The 20464-nt window shown below is 33.1% G+C and overlaps 1 protein-coding gene across 3 annotated transcripts in view; it reads left to right on the top strand.

The window, feature by feature from the left end:
- Positions 1–20464, top strand: part of Wwp1 (WW domain containing E3 ubiquitin protein ligase 1) — a 117968-nt gene that overhangs the window by 50093 nt on the left and 47411 nt on the right. For 2 of the 3 annotated variants that reach the window (XM_071602257.1, XM_027947970.3), the window contains 6 exons: positions 615–705; positions 4644–4782; positions 5387–5511; positions 10644–10781; positions 10872–10938; positions 13587–13771. In XM_071602257.1, coding sequence (XP_071458358.1) covers positions 636–705; positions 4644–4782; positions 5387–5511; positions 10644–10781; positions 10872–10938; positions 13587–13771 — 724 coding nt within the window. In that variant the 5' untranslated portion in view covers positions 615–635. The remainder of the gene's footprint in view (positions 1–614; positions 706–4643; positions 4783–5386; positions 5512–10643; positions 10782–10871; positions 10939–13586; positions 13772–20464) is intronic. The other variant, XM_027947974.2, reaches the window with a different exon arrangement.

The raw sequence follows: 20464 nt of genomic DNA, 5'->3' as shown, positions 1-20464 counted from the left end.
CAACACTATGCTGTTTTCGTTACTATAGCTTTGTAGTATAATTTGAGATCCGGTATTATGATGCCTCCTGCTTCACTTTTCTTGCTTAATACTGCTTTGGCTATTCTGGTTCTCTTATTTTTCCAAATGATTTCAGAGTTGTTTTTTCTAATTCTGTGAATAATGTCTCATGAACATTTTGGAGGGGGTTTACTAGGGATTAAACTCAGGGGCATTGGACCACTGAGCCACATTCCCATCCCTATTTTGTATTTTATTTAGAGACAAGGTCTCATTGAGTTGCTTAGGGCCTCGCTAAATTGCTGAGGCTGGCTTTGAACTCATGATCCTCCTGTGTCAGCCTCCTGAGCTGCTGGGATTACGGGTGTGCACCACCACGCCCAGCTCAAATGAATAGTTTTTGTGTTTTTTTTTTTTTTAACATTTAAAAAAATTTTTTTAGTTGTAGGTGGATACAATGCCTTTATTTTATTATTTTGTGGTGCTGAGGATCGAACCCAGTGCCTCACACATGCGAGGCCACAACCCTAGCCCTCAAATGAACAGTTTTAATCATCATGAAAATTAGAATTTTTTTTATCTAAAATGTAAATTATCTTTTTTTTTTTTTATAGATTGAAGCTGAATTTTGGGACATGGCCACTGCTTCACCACGGTCTGATACTAGTAATAACCATAGTGGAAGGTTACAGTTACAGGTAACTGGTAAGTCATTTTTCTAATAATTTAATATGGTGATTCTCTGATGAAACTTTTTTTCAAATATTCAGTTCAGCAAATTTATTCCATAATTGATGCTCTTGGAAAATACCAAACGTGGACCTATATTAAATAGTACCAAGTTTTAGTGTCTTGCTTTACTTTACTCTTCACCTTTTCCTCATTTTGTTAATTTAAGTTTTAAATATAAAAACTACCTTATAAAATCCACAGCCTTACTGACTTCGCAGTGTCTTGTGTCATACATATTAACCTTCTCACTAATCAGTGAAGAAATTTGTGAATCAGAGGAATTAAGTACCTTCTGTTGGTAACGTAAAACCAACTAAGACCTTAGGACTCCCAAGTTGTTGCTGTTTTTATTAGATGAACAGTAATGTCTGTATTTCTTTTTCTTTTTTTGAAGAATCAAATCATGTCATGATAAAGGCCCCTCTGCTATTGCAGTGTGGCACTTTACTGTTTGGAAACTGAGGTGTACTTCCCTGAACTAACTTATTTTTAAAATCCTAATTTATTTTTATTGTGAGCATATATATTCTTATTCTTATTTCTGTTCATAACCCACATCTGATTGCAAATAACAAATAAGAATAAGAACAGTGGGCTGGGGGTGTATCTTAGTGATAAAGTGCTTGCTTAGCATATCCTACGTCCTGGGTTCAATACCCAGTACAGAGGAAGGAAGGAGGGAAGGAAATCAGTGATCATGGAAAGCAGGAAAACTATAATAGAAAGAATCAAACAGAAGACTAACTACTATAATAATGGCACGTGCTATTTTATACAATGGACATAATCATTTGACTATTTGAGGTTGAAAAATTAATGGGCTTTTTTTAATATATTTAAAATTTTTTACCTGTTAGGTTTTCTTGTAACTTAATTTCAATTTTTAAAATAAAAAATTTAAGTCATTATTTTTGTATTAATGGTGTGAATTACAAACTTATCAACTACTTCAACATACATGTAGGGAATGATCTCTCTTTTCTGGTTGATGTGAAATATCTTGTTCTATTCTCTTCATTTCTCTTATATCACTGTCAGACTGTTGTATTTTTTTGATATAATACTTTAAAAAGTAGAGACAGCTGGACATAAGGATGCCTGCCATAATTCTAGCTACATAGGAGGCTGAGGCAGAAAGATCACAAGTTTGAGGCCAGCCTGGACAACTTAGCAATATCCTGTCTCAAAATTACAGAAGAGCTGGGGATGTAATTCAAATGTAGAGTACCCCTGGGTTTAATCCCCTGTAACCCTATCCCCATAATTGGAGAAATCTTTTATTACATTGCATTTTATGCATGCCTTCACTGTTCTCTAATTTTTTTGCCTTTCTTTTGAATTTGAGTCTTACTTCCTTTTCCTCTGCCCCCACCAAAAACACTCAACACCAATATGTTGTTGTTTTTATTTTAAAGTATTGTATTAAGTTGGAGGTAATTGAAATCTTTCAGTGTTAAAATTTCAAAATCCAACAATGTATCAAGTCATTCTCTTTTATGTCAGTAAAGCTTTATATATATGGGTGTGTATCCTATACATTTCTTAAATGTATGACTGTTTTTTTAAGGGAGGTTATTGTGAGTGGAGTTTTAATATTAACACCCATTGTACCCCTTTCTGATAGTTTTCAGTTTTTATATAACCTTGTGTTATAGGACATTCTGTGTATAAATCTAAAAGAAAACCTATTAAATGGGAAAATAAAATTATTCTATATATTTCCACTAGTAAGAACTCTTGATTGGAATAATTTGTCTTTGGCTATTTAAATCACAGTATTGTGTTTATATGCACCTATCTTGCCAGCATATTATAATTTCCTTGTGAGAATAAAAATCATTTTTTTAAAAAAAATCTCTTTCCTTATTGAGCACTCTATCAATTAAAGGTATACAATGGATGTATTTTGGATGGTTCTGTAGTTAAGTCAGACGAGTTAATACTTACACGATCAGTAATAATAAAAAGAGTAATAGTCACCGTGTTGGGTGCCAGGAATTCGTTGACAATGATGGTGTTTTGCAGTTTAACATGCCCTCACTCACCAATCCTAAGAATCAGATTCTATTGTTTTCCTGTTTATGATGAGAAAATTGATGGATAAGAGGTCAGTTGATTTCTTTTAAGGTCAAGCTTCTAGTAATTGGAAGAGTTAAAATATGAACACAGATAAATTACACCCTGTGCTTTTAACACCTTTCTACGTTGCATTCCCCTTCTTCCTGTTTTCTTCTAGTGTATGGATAAAATCTGCATATACTGAGGAAATGACACTTTTATTTGGAATGAAAAATCTTATTTGCAAGATACCTTGAGAGAGAGCAAGTCTGGGTCTTTGACATCAGTCCAGTGGTGTTGAAACTTAGATCAACTTGGAACAGCCAAGGACGGAAATGAGTTTTGCCAAGACCCTGAGAGTAGTTCTTCAGACATAACAGTGCACATTCTTTGGTAGTGCTGTGTTGCCAATACTTAAATACAATATTTGCCTTGAATATTCCATTATTCTTCAAATATTGAGGACTACTGTATTTCAAACACAACCTCTGCTGAAGTACTTATTACATTGTATTTCATCAGTTTGTTTATACAACTATTCTCTCACTATAGAATGGAAACTACATAGCTGGTGTATTTCATAACCTTAAACATCCCATGTATATGACATGGAGGAGGCTTTGTCTTTCTTCTCTGTTCATAGGTGATTGATGATAGAAGTGATTTTGATAAGATATTTTACTGTTTGGTATTCAGCATTTTGCCCTGAAAGTAGGTTGTCCCCTATTTAGATTAGTAGTTTTAAACATTAAAGTAAAATGTTTAAATTAACTCCTTTATGTCTTGTGTAAATCAGATTTAAAATTCACTTTTTGTAAAGGGTTATAAACTTTTATAATCACATTTTGATTTTTAAAGTTTGTATTTGAAAAAGCAGATATTTCTTTCTTTTTTTTTTTTGAAACCATCGTTCCAGGTGAAACATTTATTTTTAACAAGTGCAACAGTTACATGATGAATACCCTTTAGAAGGTAACATCCATTTAAAAGGGATGTTAACAGGCATGTTAAATCTGTAGACACTTTTTTCTTGAGCATTGATGAAGTTTAGAATTAAATTCAATGGTAAGTAAAAAAATGAAGAAATCAGAATCTTCATACACTTTGATAGGAATTTACTCAGCAGAGACTTACTATGTTAGCAAGCAATTTCACTTCTAATATGCCCAAGGGAAATTTCATACACAAATTTATAGAAGCATGAGGCAAAACAGCCAAAATGTGTGAATAATTCAAATGTCTGTTAATGGGAGAATACATAAATAAAATATGATATGTCCATAAAATGGAATATTATTTGTCAGGAAAAGAAATGAAGTACTGATGCATGTTACAACATGGATAAAACTGGAAAACACAATGCTAATTGAAAAAAGGCAGTCCCAAAAGACCACGTGTATGATGATTTCACTTATATGAAATGTCCAAAATAGAAAAATCTGTAGAGATAGATGGTAGATTAGTGGTTGCCTAGGGCTGCAATAGGATTGGGTAGTTGGAAGGAAACAGAGGGGTTACTACTTAATGATATGAGTTTCATTTGGGGGTAACAAAATTGTTTTAAAATTGAATGTGGTGATTTTTAAATGCAATTTGGTGAAGACGTTAAAAATCAATGAATTGTGCCATTTAAATAGATGAATATATGGTTTGTGAATTATGTCTCAATAAAACTTAAAAAGTCAAATGATTCTCAGGTATTATCAGTAGCCCTTTTGTATTATGTCTAAATTTTGCCAATAAGAAGAGTTCTAGTTGTACAACAAATACAGTTCCATTTTTAATGGTTTATTAGTAGGCAGTCCTACTTTTTAACTATACATATTCAATAGTGATCATCGTTTTTCTGTTAGTTTCTAGTGCCAAACTAAAAAGAAAAAAGAACTGGTTTGGAACAGCAACATATACAGATGTAGTTGTAGATGGAGAAATTAAAAAAACAGCCAAATCCAGTAGTTCTTCTAATCCAAAATGGGATGAACAGCTAACTGTGTAAGTACTTTGCACAAAGTATGCAAAATTTTCAAGAGAGTTGTGCTTCTATTTTATTTTCTTACAAAGGAAGTGTAATAATTCTTGCCTTTTTTATTAACTAATTTCCACATAGCCTTATTTTCTCTGAATGTCTTATAAATAAATTGGTCTTCCTTAATTCTGGCATTTGTGACATAATGGTATAAATTTATAAAAAAATTTACATAAAGTATTATAACTAATGCCATCATTTTTAAAAAAACTTCAGAAATTTATTCCAGTAGTAACAGCATTATTGTGAAATCTCAGTATACTCTCAGTATATTGCCAGTGTTTTGATTTGCTAGTCACAAAAAATTCTTATCTAGAATATACTTTAAATATTTTTATTCATAACTCTCAGTATATTGCCAGTGTTTTGATTTGCTAGTCACAAAAAATTCTTATCTAGAATATACTTTAAATATTTTTATTCATAATTCAGACAATTTACTATTTCATACAGTATTAAATAAACTAAGTTCCCAATTTAAAATATTATTGAAATAAATGGTTTAGAGGGATTACCATTTAGAATGATGATGTATACTTCTATATTTTTGTTATAATTTTACCCTTGCAGAAATGTGACCCCACAGAGTACTTTGGAGTTTCGAGTTTGGAGCCATCACACCTTAAAAGCAGATGCTTTATTAGGAAGAGCAACGATAGATTTGAAACAAGCTCTGTTAAAGCACAATAGAAAATGTAAGTTTTTGTTCTACTTTTGTTTCTTCATAAGTTTCAGACACTGAACATATCTTAAAGTCCAAAAGCAAAAAACAATTCTGTATTCATAAAAGAGAATTTTTCTTCTTGCCTGTGATTACTTTTAAGTTTGTGGCATTATATAAAGTAGGTAATATTGACCCTAGCCTGTTGGCATCCTATAGATTTACAAAAATGACTTCAGTTATCCACAAATACCCTGTTATCAGTGGTTGTCAACCATTTATTATTTACTTAATATATACTTTAAATATTTAAAAAAATCATCTGGACCTATTCTGCTTTGTTTTTTGACTAATTTATTGGAATATAATACACTCTAACTTTAAAATTTTCTTTTTCATTTTATAATCAATTCATTGCAGAAAACATGGAGAATTTAGAAAAGTCACAGAATAGTATAATTATCTGTAATTCTTCTATCCAAGGGCAGAAAACAGCTGACCATTTTAAAGGAGACTATTGTAACTAAGGAACTTACTTTAAATTGTATTTCATTTTACTTAAATTTAAATAGCCTTATATGGCTAGTAGCTACCATGTTGGACAGTACAACCTCTACTTTTTGTTTGTTTGAATTGTAAAATTAGAATTTAGTCTTGCTTTTTTTTTAAGGAAAAAATAATTTTTATTCTCTTCTTAATACTTATTTTTTAGTTGTAGTTGGTCACAATACCTTTATCTTATTTATTTTTATGTTGTGTGCTGAGAATCGAATCCAGGGCCCTGCATATGCTAGGCACTGCCTCTACCACTGAGCCACAACCCCAGTCTTAAAATCCCAATTTTTAAACATTACCTTTAGTTATGAGTTTAGATCACTTGAACACCATTCTAAACTATAGAAGTTATTTAGTTATCTCTGCAAAGATGTGTGGTCTTTTTAGCTTTCTTTTCCTTATGTCATCAGCATCAGATACTGATATCTAAGACTTATTTTACCCTCTTTGTTTCACTGTTTCATAAGTAGATTTAAATCAGTAATACACTTTTGCAAACAGGAGGAGTCATTTTAAACTAAACTGAACTTCAGTTTGTGCACAGGTGATAAGACATTTTGAAGGGAAAAAGAGTTGGTTTGAGCAGGAATTCAGTAGTCAGGAAAGTGAAAAATTACCAAAGGTTGATCAGCATAGTTGCAACTTGGCAAATATGTATGGCAATTAGCAAGGTTAGGATTCTGTCCTCCCACAGAGACAGAGATTTGCCTTGTCTTTTCTGATCATTACATTTTAAAGGAATTGCTTTCAGGTCCTTGAAAAACACACTCCAGGTTGTAGGAGAGAAAAGAGAGACACTTGGTTATAAAAGGCATTCCTACTTTTGCCTTTGTCCCTTGGATTACTCACTTTGAGAGACTCTTAGGAAGCACTGAAGTCTCTTTTCAGCATCTAGCACCAACTTGCCAGATGTGTGTGGGCTCCTATTGAGTTCCTTGCTTGTAGAAACTATGAACAATAATAAGTGGTTTTTGTTGCTTTAAGCTACTAAATTTTAGGATAATTATTGCTCAACAATAAATAATTAATACGTTATCCTAGCAGTTTAGAAAAACAGCTTCAGTATGAGTGTGAGCTAAATATAAATCTGTAAAGCACCTTAAAAACAAAGATTTTTGAAAAACTTGTTTCTCTAGGGAAAACATATATTTTCAACAAGTTCATGATTATAGGATAAATCATTGACTTATTTACCTAGTTCCTCAGAGTCTCAGATTATTCTTTTGCTCTTCTTAAGCTAAGGAAGAATGTCTAAAGTGATAGGGAAAAAAACCACTTCTGCCTTATAAGAATAAATTTCCCCAGGACAGGACTATCTTAATCACTTATTTTAAATGTTTATTAAGTGCCTGCCTTCTGTCAGATGCTGAGAATACATCTCTGAATTAGATGGACAAGATCCCTTTGCTGTGTTGGAATCTTCAGTTCATTTGGGGAGGTAGATCAGAAAACAAATTAATTCTGGTGGTGGTAGTAATTCCATTAAAGGAATGGTAGGGTGTTCTAGTTTGTGTTGGTCAGAGATCAGTCTTCCCCAGAGAACTGTGCCTGCCACAGAATAGGTACTCACATATTGAATAGATGAATATATCCAAGTTCCTGTGTTAATACTGTGATGGAATAATACTGTTATCTCTCTATAAACATATAAACATATACATGTAAGTGGGAATTATTATTTTTTTTACCTTTATTTTATTAATCTTTATGTGATACTAAGGATTGAACCCAGGGCTTTGCACATGCTAGGCAAGTACTCTATAGCTAAGCCACAACCCCAGCCCTAAGTGGGAATTATTTATGTGATAGTAAATAGTTATATGATTCAGAGTATTATACTTCAATCTTACATGTTCAGAATTGTGAAATATATGCTGTAAAGAACCTCCTATCACAGAACAACTAGATCCTAGACAGAACAAATCTTTGTGACATTGATGATTTGCAAAAAGACAGAGGTCCCTCCTTGAAATAAAGAGCGAGCAAAGAAAATCTTTGCCTAGTAGCTACCATGTTGGACAGTACAATCTCAACTTTTTTGTTTGAGTTGTAAAATGGAATTAGAATAGTAGGCCACGCTCATAGCAGCTTTCAGAATAACAAGCTTTTGTTTAGTAGCCATATAGGGGAGCTGAGCCTGAACTCCTCCAATCTAGACTCTTGGGAGTACCTTAAAATTTCTGGCAGAATTAGAAACAAAGCATAACTGTGTTAAAGCCCAGAGATTACCTATAAACTAAATTGGAGAACAAGCTCCTGTCAAAAATTACAGAATATAAGAACAAATATTTTCTAGAAAGATCTAGATACTAAATATTTAAGCTTTATAGGCCAACAGTTTTTTTGTTGTACTGATTCAACTCTTCTGCCCTTGTAGAGTGTAATTAGCCATGAAAAGTATGTAAATGAATGGGTGTAGCTACATTCAGATAAAACTTTACTTATAAAAACAGGTGATTTTTTTTTTGGTGGACTTTATTTATAAAGGCAGGCTAGATTTTGACGTATGGACTGTAATTTGCTGACCCCCAGACTAGAAGAGATATTTTAAGGAATAATAATAGCAAATTCTGAATAATAATGAAAAACATGATATTACCCCAAATAAGATAGCAAAGAGAAAGTCATGTTTAGACATACCATAGTGAAATGCAAGATACCAAAGACAGATTTTAAAAGGAGCCATGGAGATAAAACAAGTTATTTGCAAAGATTTATAATTTATAATTGCAGAATTAATAGCAGATAGGGAAAGATAGTGAAATAGTATCTTCAGAGATTTGGAAGATCATTTTCAATATAAAGTTTGCATATCCAACAAATCTGTCTTTCTAGGATGAGAATGCACACAATTAATAGACAAATTAATCAGAATTTACACAGATCTATATTAAAAAATTTCAAAATGCTGGGGTTTTTTAGTAATATGTTCAAATAGCCAAATATTTTATGAAAGAGAGCTCAGTCTCTTTCTGGGCACTTTAAATGGAGGAAGATAACATCAGTGAAATAGAATGTTGGTCAATATAGTTTTCTTCAGAGATAGATTATTAGATAAAGTTGAAATTCATTCTTTTGTAGGTTTTTTTTGTGTGTGTGTGTGTGTGTGTTTTGTATTTCCCCTAGTTTCTCTAATTGCTTTTGATTTAGAATGGAGATAAGGCTAATTGTACTACAAATAGTTGGGTAGGTATTCTATAAGGTCTTCTTTAATTACATGGTTCTTCAATTGTTTTGAAAAGAATTCCTGTCCAGTATTAGTTGTAAATTTTTGTCTTTTCTGTACGTGGATATGTAGTCAAGATGTTTGTGCTGGATGTTTTGTAAATGGGGGGAGGGACTCAAATTTGTTAAATATAGGCAATATCAAAGTTATGAACTTTAAGATGTAAAAAGTTCCATGAATTCAGTAGCTTCAGAAAGCCACTAAAGATGGCTGAGTTGTGGCTCAGTGGTAGAGCGCTAGCCTGGCATGTGTGAGGCACTGGGTTCTGTTCCCAACACAATAAAAAAATGAATGAATAAATGGGTTCTGTTACCAGCACAATGAATGAATGAATGAATGAATGAATAACCACTGACAACTAAAATATTAAGAAGAAGAAGAAAGAAAGCCACTAAAGATCAGATTGAAGTAACTGACCCCATTTTGGATACTAAAGTGATCATTGATGAATTTTTAGTTTTTAAAAATTCTGACTTGACGGTTTTTAGTTGTATATATTTGTGTGATACAAGGTAATATGATGATTTGTAAATAAAATGTGTAATAATTAAGCTAATAAACATACCTGTCACTTCACCTCAAATACCACTTTTTGTGGTGAGAAAATTTGAAAGTTAGTCTTTCAGTGATTTTGAAATGTGTAATGTTATTATTTATGATATTCACCACACTGTACAGTGTATTTCAAAAGAAAAAGATCTTATTTCTTCTAATTGAAACTTTGTACCCTTGCACTGTCATCTTCCCATGTCTTCTGCCCCACACTAATAACTTTTAATACGTTGTATGATAGAAGTTGGTATGAAATCACTTGAATTTCATTCAGTTACAGCTAGATCTTCCAATAATGGGAGTGAAGTGTCTGACTAATGTAAAATGAAATAACAAACTATTGTCACAGTACTTAGTATTTAGTGAGCACTAACTGTGTTAGGTGTGGTGCTAGTGCTTTCTATATGGCTTTAAATTAGGTCTTTATGACTGTGCCTAGAGTTTGAAGCTCTTATTATTTCCATTTTGTGACAGGGAAATAGGCTTTAAGAAGTTAGAATAACTTCACTCAGAGTCCCCCTAGTTAGTTGCAGAGTTGAAATTTGTAACAGCATCACCTAATTCATGTTCTCTGAAGTTCGTCCTGTACACGGAAGTAATGAAAGATGATGTTGAAAGTGTGGGGTTGGGGGGGAGAAGAGTTACTTAACAAGGTATGAAAGAGAATGATCTTGGTATAGTATAGAAGGGTCTACAGATAAACAAAGCAAAAAAATTACTTCCAAATGTAACTGTCAGGTACTGAACTTGGAGTATTTCTTGAAATGTAATTTTGATTTCTAAAACATTTTTGTATGTGGCAAAAGCTTTTAAATTACGGTATTTTTTTCTAGTGGAAAAAGTGAAAGAACAATTAAAACTTTCCTTGGAAAACAAGAATGGCATAGTGCAAACTGGTGAATTGATAGTTGTGCTTGATGGATTGGTGATTGAGCAAGAAAATCTAACAAACTGCAACTCATCTCCAGCTAGTAAGCTGACTTTATGTGTTTTTAAAATTTAAAGGAAAAAATTGCCAAGGAGTATATAAAAACCTAGAGTGTTTGTTTCTTCTTATTCAGTAGAAATACAGCAAAATGGTGATGCCTTACATGAAAATGGAGAACCTTCTGCAAGGACAACTACCAGGTAGAATATTTTATTTTAGTGTTTGTGATGATATGATAAAACATTTCCCATGTATGACGTTTTAAATTTTAAACTTAGTTTAGAATTTGCCACATAATTTAACAGCTTATATATGAACTTGTTATTTGTTGAATGCTTATGAGCATAGCTTTATAAAATAATGTTTTGAGATACAATACACGTACTACAGAAGTCACTCTTACAAAGTACATGTTTCAGTGGAATTTAGTATATTCATATATGGCCAACTAAGATCACTGATTTCAGAACATTCTTATCACCACCCCCGAGAAGAAACTATAGCCGTGAGTAGTTACTCACTCCCAATTCCTCCTTCCTCCCAGCCTCTGTTATCCAGGAATCTACATTCTCTCTCTTTTCTATTCTAGCCATTTCACATTAAACGTTCATATAACATGTGAACTTTTTTGACTAGCTTCTTTGACAAAGCATAATGTTTCAGGGTTCATCATTTATGTTGTATCTTGTTAATGCTTTATTCTTCTATTGAAATGTCTTTAAATCTATATTTAGGCCTTTTTTATTGGTAAATAGAGTCAGATATTGGGAAAAGTCATATGTCTTATTGGAATTGGCATTCTCCTGTAGATTATGGTCTTCCTACAAAAATCATCGTGCCATTTCAAAAGCTTCCTGGCATTCACATTTCATGACAGTTGAGATTCTTTGGTTGAAGTATCTAAAGTGCAATGCAAGTGAATAATAGATCTATATTGTGGAATTAAAACCTGAAAATATAGAAATGTATTACTATAAAATTGATTAGGTACATTTGAAAAGGTTTGTTGGTATTTGCAAAAGTATGATCTTTATTACTCTACAAAGTTACTAATAGCACTGTTCCTAAATTGCCATTAAATGATTCTCATAAAAACACTTTGAACAGGTAAGTACACCTTCTAGAATGTATATTTGCCTTAAATATATTTGGTATCCACATTATAGTTTACAGTGAGAAAATTAATGACTGAAAGTGGACAACAATTAGGTTGATTAAAATTATTAGCGTGTAAAATATGTCTTTTTATATTCTTAGAGTATAATTTTAGATGATGGAACTTGAATGACTATCAATCTAAAACTTAATATTGTTTCTTCATAGTAACACATTTGAATTAAGGATAGTTTCTACAGTACTATGAGGATTTCAGATGGGTTCTCTCATCTCATTCCTGAATCACTCACTGATTCTCACTGGGTAGCTGTGGAGGGGTACACAAATCAGAGAATCATTTGGAAGCTTTTCTCAGTACCTATTAAAACTTCCTAAATATATCTCATAGGTGACAAGGGAGAGGAGGATTTAAGAGATGCTTATTGAGTGCCTGTTCAGTACCAGACACTAGTCCAAGCACTAAGAGTACCAGATCAGTTCCCAAGAAATTTACATTATGGTGGGATAGATGCTGTTATTAGACTACAGAATAAATAAATAAGCTAACCAAATATAGCGATAAGAACTGTGAAATAATTGAGGTAGGATGGGGGTTACAGGAATGGAGAAGAACCTGTTTTAAAGAGAGAGAGATCAGGGAATCGTCTCCAAGAAAGTCCCATTTGTGCTAAAATTAAATTAAAAAGCTAAGAAAACTTTCCATACAGAACTCTGAGGGGAAGAACAAGTTCAAAGGCTTCGAGTTTATTTGCAGTTAACTTATTTTCTACAGATTCTTTTAATTCTAGAGTATAATTAACCTTTTCCAAAAATCTTATTATAATTCTAGTCTGGTATATAATAATTTGAAATACACATTTGAATACTTTTCATACTTAATAAAATTGTTATAGTATATTTTTTGCAAGGTGAGCAAGGAACTTGGAGAAAAATAAGTCAGGGACATAGATGGGGTGGGAAATGTGGCTGATTTTCAAAACCTTTTTTGACTAAGGTAAGAAGCCTAGATTTTATTCCAGATTTTTAATCCCTAGATTTAAGCAGGGAAGGGACAAGATCTGATTTGTATTTTTAAAACAATACTTAGGCTGCTTGGTGGATGTAGGGTGTCCTATGTATTTGGAAAAGCTTTCCTGGCCACTTCCAAAATATTTCCAACTCCTCCTTATTGGCAACAGGATTTAAAATATTTGATTTTGTAGTTCTAGTTTTTATTTATTTGTTTATTTGCAATTAATTTATATATCATAAATTTTTATAATTCTGGCATATAATAGTTAACTTTCTGTGATCATCATACACTCAGAATTTTATTGCTTACTACAAAATACTTTGTAATGAATATTAACAGACATTTCAGCTTTTTTATTATTCAATAAAATTATAAGCTTAAAATTGGTTTTTATAAATTTTATGAGTTTTTTTGAAACTACAGAGAATTAAAAATAGGTTAATATTCTTATACTGAAATATTAAAATGTACAACTGGATCATTATTTTAAGGGCCTGATTCATTTGAACTTAGTATATTTTTATACCAGTATATTTTTGCTTGCTAGTATTGTAATACTGAAACTTCAATAATAATAATAGTAGGCCATATCTTTGTTCATCACACTTAATACCTATCACTTTACTTGAATGTTAAGAACTCAGCAAATGTTTTTCATGAACATTCTAATGAAAAGTTGTTTAATTATACTTATTGAAGTAAGACTTTTTCTTTTTAAAGGTTGGCTGTTGAGAGTAGTAATGGAGTAGATAATCACATACCTACCAATACTGTTGTCCAGAACTCATGCTGTTCGTATGTAGTTAATGGAGACAACACACCTTCATCTCCATCTCAGGTTGCTGCCAGACCCAAAAATACACCAGCTCCCAAAGCACTCACATCTGAGCCTACTAATGACACTGGTAAGTGTTGCTATTTATGACATATTGTTTCAATGTAAACTAAATTAAGTTTATTTGTCTTTGCCTATGTTTCCCTTATTGTGCAGTGTTTCTTAATCTTCTATTCTGATAGTAATTCTTAAATTGTAATTCCTGAATTTTTTCTGAATTTAAATTTTTCTAGATTATTTAGGACGATATTCCAAAATTGTATTAGAGATAACAACACATTTTTCTAAGTGAGTGGTTTTATGATAGCTAGATTCTTGGGCTGTATGTCACAAAATACTATTTAATTCATGATATAAAATATATTTCTGAAAGAACTTTAGTGAAGCATTGATTTAATAATGAATGATTTTTTAAATTGTCTTTTAATGTGCAAGTGCTTTTTTTTAGCCTTAGTACTTAACATGGCGAAAAAAAAAAGTACTGTGGGGTGATAGAGCTATCAGAAAGTTTTATATTTCTTAGTAAGAATCACTCTATTATAGAAGGAATACTTAAAGAATGTTTTCTTTCTAATCTTTTTTTTGATCTGTCTGAATCTGCAACATAATATGAAACACATAACATGGTCCCTTATTCTAAGAAAGCAAATATAGTGGTGAATTTCATAGAACTCTGCTCAATATTCTCTATCTTCAGTGTAGAATAATGATATATCTTCATAGTATAAGTCAATTAAAAGTCATCCTTTGAGTAGCCATAACAGCACATTCTAAATACTTGGCTTGCTTATGGGTATTTGCTTAATCTTGAAATTAAATTTTGCAATTTAAAAAATATAATCTGAGTAAATAGCTATACAAAGACCACTCACTTTTTTTTTTTTTTAATTTCACATAGTAAAAAGATTTATCAGAGTATCAGAGTTCTTCACAATAAGGCATGAAGCCAATGATTTTAGTCAGGAAAGCTTTTTAAGTTATCAAATAGTTACCCATACTTAAAAAAATGAATTGATTTATTATATGGGGCTATCTTTGGATTCAGAATGGTTGAGCCAGTTCCATTCTTTTTGGCAGTAATTAGATAGCAGGGCCAATTATTAAGTCCACTCTGAATTAACAAAAGGAATAAGATGGAAATGTTGAATGCTCATTTCAGAAAGGATTATATCACCTTTCTATATCTTTCTTGTCATCTTCATTTAAAAGAATGGATTTGAGGGTATAGCCCTTATTACTAAAATGGTTAGCTATTTGATTAAATTGGTGAAAGTATCCACCACAATTAGTTAGTTTCATGTTTTAGCACTTGGGCATAGTCAGGTGTTGATGTAAAAGGGGAAAGGAATTAACCAAGGCTCTTCTCATTGTAGGAATCTCTTATTTAAACTCCCTAGCATGTCAAATACTTCTATGGCCTCTTTCAATGGGGAATAAATTCACTTTTCACATTCCTCTCTTATCCTTGCATGGGATTTCAAGGTAAAAATAAAATATACATGTGAGGAACAAGAAATGAAAGCTCTGTCATAACTAATTCATGTGGCATTCCTAATAATTATAAGGTAATCTAGGGCATCTGAATAAAAGAATGATAGCTAACATTTGTGCTGTGCATGTTTTATACATTGCATATCCATGAAATGAATTAACGCTCACAATAACTCTTTGAAATAGATACCAATATTTTCCTTTTTTTCTCTGATGAAGAAACTAAAGCACAGAGAGATTATAGCTAGGAAGTAGAAGAGCTATGATTGACATATAGCTTTGTGGCCCTCAACTGTACACTGCTTTCTTGTTCACTTTGATGTATATGGTTTTTATAGTGTCTCAAAGGGGTAGTATTCATCTTTTATACTATGATAGGCTTCAAATAGTATTCCTCCAACCTCTTCATCTCCTCTGATTATTGTTGGTGTTATGTGACAAAACAATCCAACTGCCACCATTCCGTAGGCTGGTCTACAAAGGCTTCCAGAACCTACTTTGATAGCAACCATATAACTGATGCCTTTTGTATGATTCTCATCCCTTACAAGGAGGATGAATTCAGGTATCTTTTCAAGGAATGGGTTATCCCTGCCTTTTTAAAGATGTTGGTACAAAATGGTATTTATTTTTTAAAGTAAGGATTTTAAGGTCAGTTTTTGTTGTTGGAGTTGTGGGGGTAAGGGTGGGCGTGTGTGCGTATTCTATTATAACATATCTTTAATTTCCTATCTGGTGCTATAGTTTATATGTTATTTGCCCCTCAAAGGTTCATGTGTTGGAAGCTTGACCCTCAGTGTGGTAATGTGAAAGTTAGTTGGACCTTTAAGAGGTGGGACCTAGTGGGCGGGGCTTAGCTCATTGGAAGTGTGCCCTCAGAAAGAATCAAGGTAGTCTTGTGGGACTCTTAAGATAGTTCCGAGAGTGAATTGGTCATAAGTGGGAGCCTGACCAGCTAGTTACTTTCTGACTTCCTGCCTGGAAATATGATTCCTTCTCATACATGCTCTCCCATTTGCCGTGAGGTCTTTAACCAAGCTGAACCGAGGCTGATGCCATGCACTTGAGCCTCCCAAACTGTGAGCTAACCATACCTCTTTCCTTTATAAAGTTACTCAGCCTTGGGTATTTCTTATTAGTGAAGATAGACTAATACAACTGTTAATTCCAAAATACTGAAATCACTAAAGTTGTTCTTTTTTGAGGGAGGGGGGAAACTCATTTGATGGCAAAATGACTAGAACTTACAAGAGGTTATTTGTAGTTTTTACCTGTCATGCTTATTATGTGTATCTCTACATTTTATTAAGGAATGTTTAATAACAATGTATGTGTTTAAAATCAGAGCCTCCAACCTGCTCTGATATTAGTGTAATATGTAATATATGTGCTATATAACATCTAAAGTAATGAATTCTGGAACACACCTGACTACAAGGTTTTCAGATAAGGTATGGTGGGCCAGGAGTTTAAGACATACATAAACTAAGAAGTTTAAGACATACAGTATTTTTTCACAGCATTGTAAGTGAGGGTTTTCCCCTTCCTTTCCTTTCAAGTCTTGAGTAAGAGGATCCATTTGACAAGTTGTCTGTACTAGTAGTTATGTTAGGCTGCAATGGGAAGCAGTTGTGATGTAGTAAAAAGAGATTAAATTTGGCCTCAGCCAGGACTGAGCTCAGTCACCTAACATGTTAACTGTGATGTTGGAGAAATCTTCAAAATTTAGCTCCTTCGTTTATAAAGAGGTTATTACTCTTATTCAACTACCTTCTAGGACTGTATTGAAGATTGAATGAGATAGTAAGGAAAAACCATCTACTGTAGTCCTTGAACAATGGTAGGTATATATTTTATAGTTTGTTCTCATACTCCTAACTTTTAGTGTGAATTGAATTTTTCTACATATTATTATTTTATTAATAGATCAGAACTCAGTATGGTAAGTTTCAGACAGAACCTATTTTATAAATTTACTAGACTTTTTTTTTGGCTTGTTTTTCATTCTGAAGAATTTTTTTAAATACATTGAGAGTTATAACCTTTTCAAACTCCTTGGATAACTACATTACAAAATCAAATTCAAGAATTTGACATACATAACCATCCACAGAGCTTGTTCACATTTTCTAGTTCTAACTGTACTACCTGTGTGTATGTGTGTGTTTGTCTGTAGTTCTGCACAATTTAACTTCCATTTTAACCTTTTTCCCCCCTTTTTTTGGTGTTAACTGAGAGTTGAAACCTGGGCCTCCAGGATACTAGGCAAGCATTTTACCACAGAGCTACATCCCCAGTCCCACACTATTACCATGAGACTCCCTTGTGTTCCATTCACTTTATAACCATAGCCTCTCTCTCAAGTGTGAATAAACTTTTAAAGAAACTTGCAATGTATGTGCAAATATCTGTTTTTCATGTCATAGTTATAAATGGGAGTAAAAATGCTATAATAGTCTATATTCTGTGGCTTTGATAAAATAACTCAGTCTGGATAACTTAAAAAGAAAAAAGGTTTATTTGGTTCACAGTTTTGGAGGCTGAAAGTTCAAGATTGAGTAGCCCCATTTGTTTTTTGTGTGTGTTGGGGGAAGGAGGAGGCAACACTGGGGATTGAACCCAGGGCTAGGCAAGTGCTCTGCTGCTGAGTTATATCTCCAGCGCAAGTAGCCCTGTTTATTTGGCCTCTAGTCCCTGACTAGAGGCCAGAATGGCTGACATTGTGGTAGAAGTGCATACAAAGGGGAGAGATCACTAGGCTAAATAGGAAGCCAGAGATCACCAGGCTAAACTAAGAGGTCAGGCTTGCTCTTTTATACTGACTCACTTTCTCAGGAACTCAACTGGGGTCTCACAAGACCCACCTTTAACCCCTCCAAAGTAGCATCCCCAGTGACCCAATCTCCTCTCTCTAGATGCCACCTCTAGAGGGTTCTGCATCCTCTTAGCTACACTGAGTACCAAGCTTCTAAACGTATTAGCCTTTGGGAGCCAACACATTCAGACACTCCAGTGTTTATGGTATTCAGACACTCCAGTGTTTCTACCTTTGTCTTTTTTTACCTAAAAGAAATGTTAGAATGAGGATAGCTGCTTATCCATGAGATGGATATATCATACATCTAAAACTTCTCAAAGATTAAACATGAAATTAAGGAGGTGTGTCTTGTGACTTCAGAAATCATAATGACTGAAAGTGAGATTTGGGATATGTTCATTAAGAAATCATGTCAGTTTGGGTGTGGTGGTACACCTGTAGTCCCAGTTACTTGGAATGCTGAGGCTTGAGCCCAGGAGTTTGGAGCCAGCTTGGGCAACATAGAAAGACACCTTTTCTTAAAAGAAAAATTGGTAGATGTGTTCTTATATCTCATGAAGAAGGTGTGAGATATTTTGTAAATGCACTATCACACCTATCACATAATATTTTAATTATTTGCTTGCATATAATTCATCATATTTCCTTACAAGCAGGGAGCCTATGATCCTGGCCTTTTTCCGTTCATTTCTCTTTGCCTTTCCTTTGTGAGTTTATCTATTCATTCATTGTTATATTCACCTGTCAACAGATGTTTATTTTGTATAAACATCACAAGGTTGGACACTGCCGGGTATCTGGGTGAATATTTGTCAGAGTTTGTCAACCTTAGCGCTATTAACATTTCAAGTTAGCCAGTGCTTTGTCACTGGGGGTTGTCCTGTACATTGTAGGGTGTTTAGGAGTATTTAAACTGATCAGTAGGTGCAAGTAATATCACCCTCCCCTCTAGTTGTGACAAATATATCTCCAGGCATTACCAAGTGTCTCCTGGGGGCAGTGCAGGGAACCCCCCCCCCAAAAACACATACAACAGTTGAGAATATGAATAGTAATCCCTCCATTCGAAGGTATTATTGTGTTATCTTTAACCAGTTGGTAGTATCGGCTAACAAGTGTTTGTTGAGTTATTGAAATAAATGGTCTCTAGCTAGCTTTTTAAAATTTATATACTTTATATTTCAGTATAGTTTTAGATTTAGAGAAAAAATGAGCAGAGAATACAGAAGTCCCATATTCCCCTGAATCTAATTCAGAATAATCCCTGTTATTAGCATTATATATTACTGTGGTATACTTGTTACAACTAATGGATCATTATTAATGAATTATTAATAAATTGTCACTAACTGAAGTTCTTAGTTTATATTAAGTTTCACTCTGTGTGTACAGTTTTATGGGCATTTTTACAAATGCATATTATCATATATGCACCATTACAGTATCATGCATAGTAGTTTTCATTACTCCAAAATTCTTGTTCATCATCAGTGTATCTTTCCCCCAAACCTTAGAAACCACTGATCTTTCTACTATCTCCAAAGCACTGCCATTTCCAGAATGTCATATAGTTGGAATCATACCATTTGTGGCCTTTACAGATTGACTCCTTTCACTTAGCCATGTGCATTTAAAGTTTCTTGGTGTGTTTTGAGGGTTGCTATTTCTTTTTATCACTGAATAATAGTCAACTATATGGGTGTACCCTAATTTGTTTATCCATTCACCTGTTGAAGGAATTTGGACAGTTATGAATTAAAATTACTATACACATTTGGGCACAGGCTTTCATCTCAATTGGGGTGAGGTGTGATAGTGGGGGATTATATGATAAGATTATGGTTAGTTTTTATAAAAAACTGCCAAAGTGTCTTCCAAGGTGGCTGTATTATTTTGCATTCCCACCAGCAAGGAATGAGAATTCCTGTTGTTCTGTATCCGTACCAGCATTTATATTTTAAGGAGAATTATTATTTTTATTATCTAACAATATTGAATCTTCTTGTCCATCTAGAGCTTTTGAAAATTTTTATTCATTCTATTTTAGAAAATACCTCCCTGCCATTCCTCTGGGTTTTGAACTTAGGAACACTTTTCTACTGAGCAATATCCCCAGTCCTTTTATTTTTTATTTTGAGGCAGGACCTTGCTAAGGCACTGACAATGGCCTTGAACTTGTAATCCTCATACCTTAGCCTCACAAGTCTCTGGGATTACAAGTGTACAACATCATGCCCAGTTTAAAAAAAAACCTCTTAGTACTGCTTTTTAGTTTTCTTTATATAGATCTTGACTATAATCTTGATGTTTTATCTGATCATTTTTGCTGAAATGATTTAGTTTCAATTAATTGGTTCTATATTTTTTAAAGTTGGTTTTCTTGTGTGTTCTACAAATAATCTTTACAAATGTGATTTTACTATTTTCTTTCCAGTATCAGAACTTTTTCTAATC

This window comes from Marmota flaviventris, chromosome 15, assembly GCF_047511675.1.
Source record: "Marmota flaviventris isolate mMarFla1 chromosome 15, mMarFla1.hap1, whole genome shotgun sequence".
NCBI lineage: Eukaryota > Metazoa > Chordata > Mammalia > Rodentia > Sciuridae > Marmota > Marmota flaviventris.
This window is presented reverse-complemented; position numbering and strand designations above follow the sequence as displayed.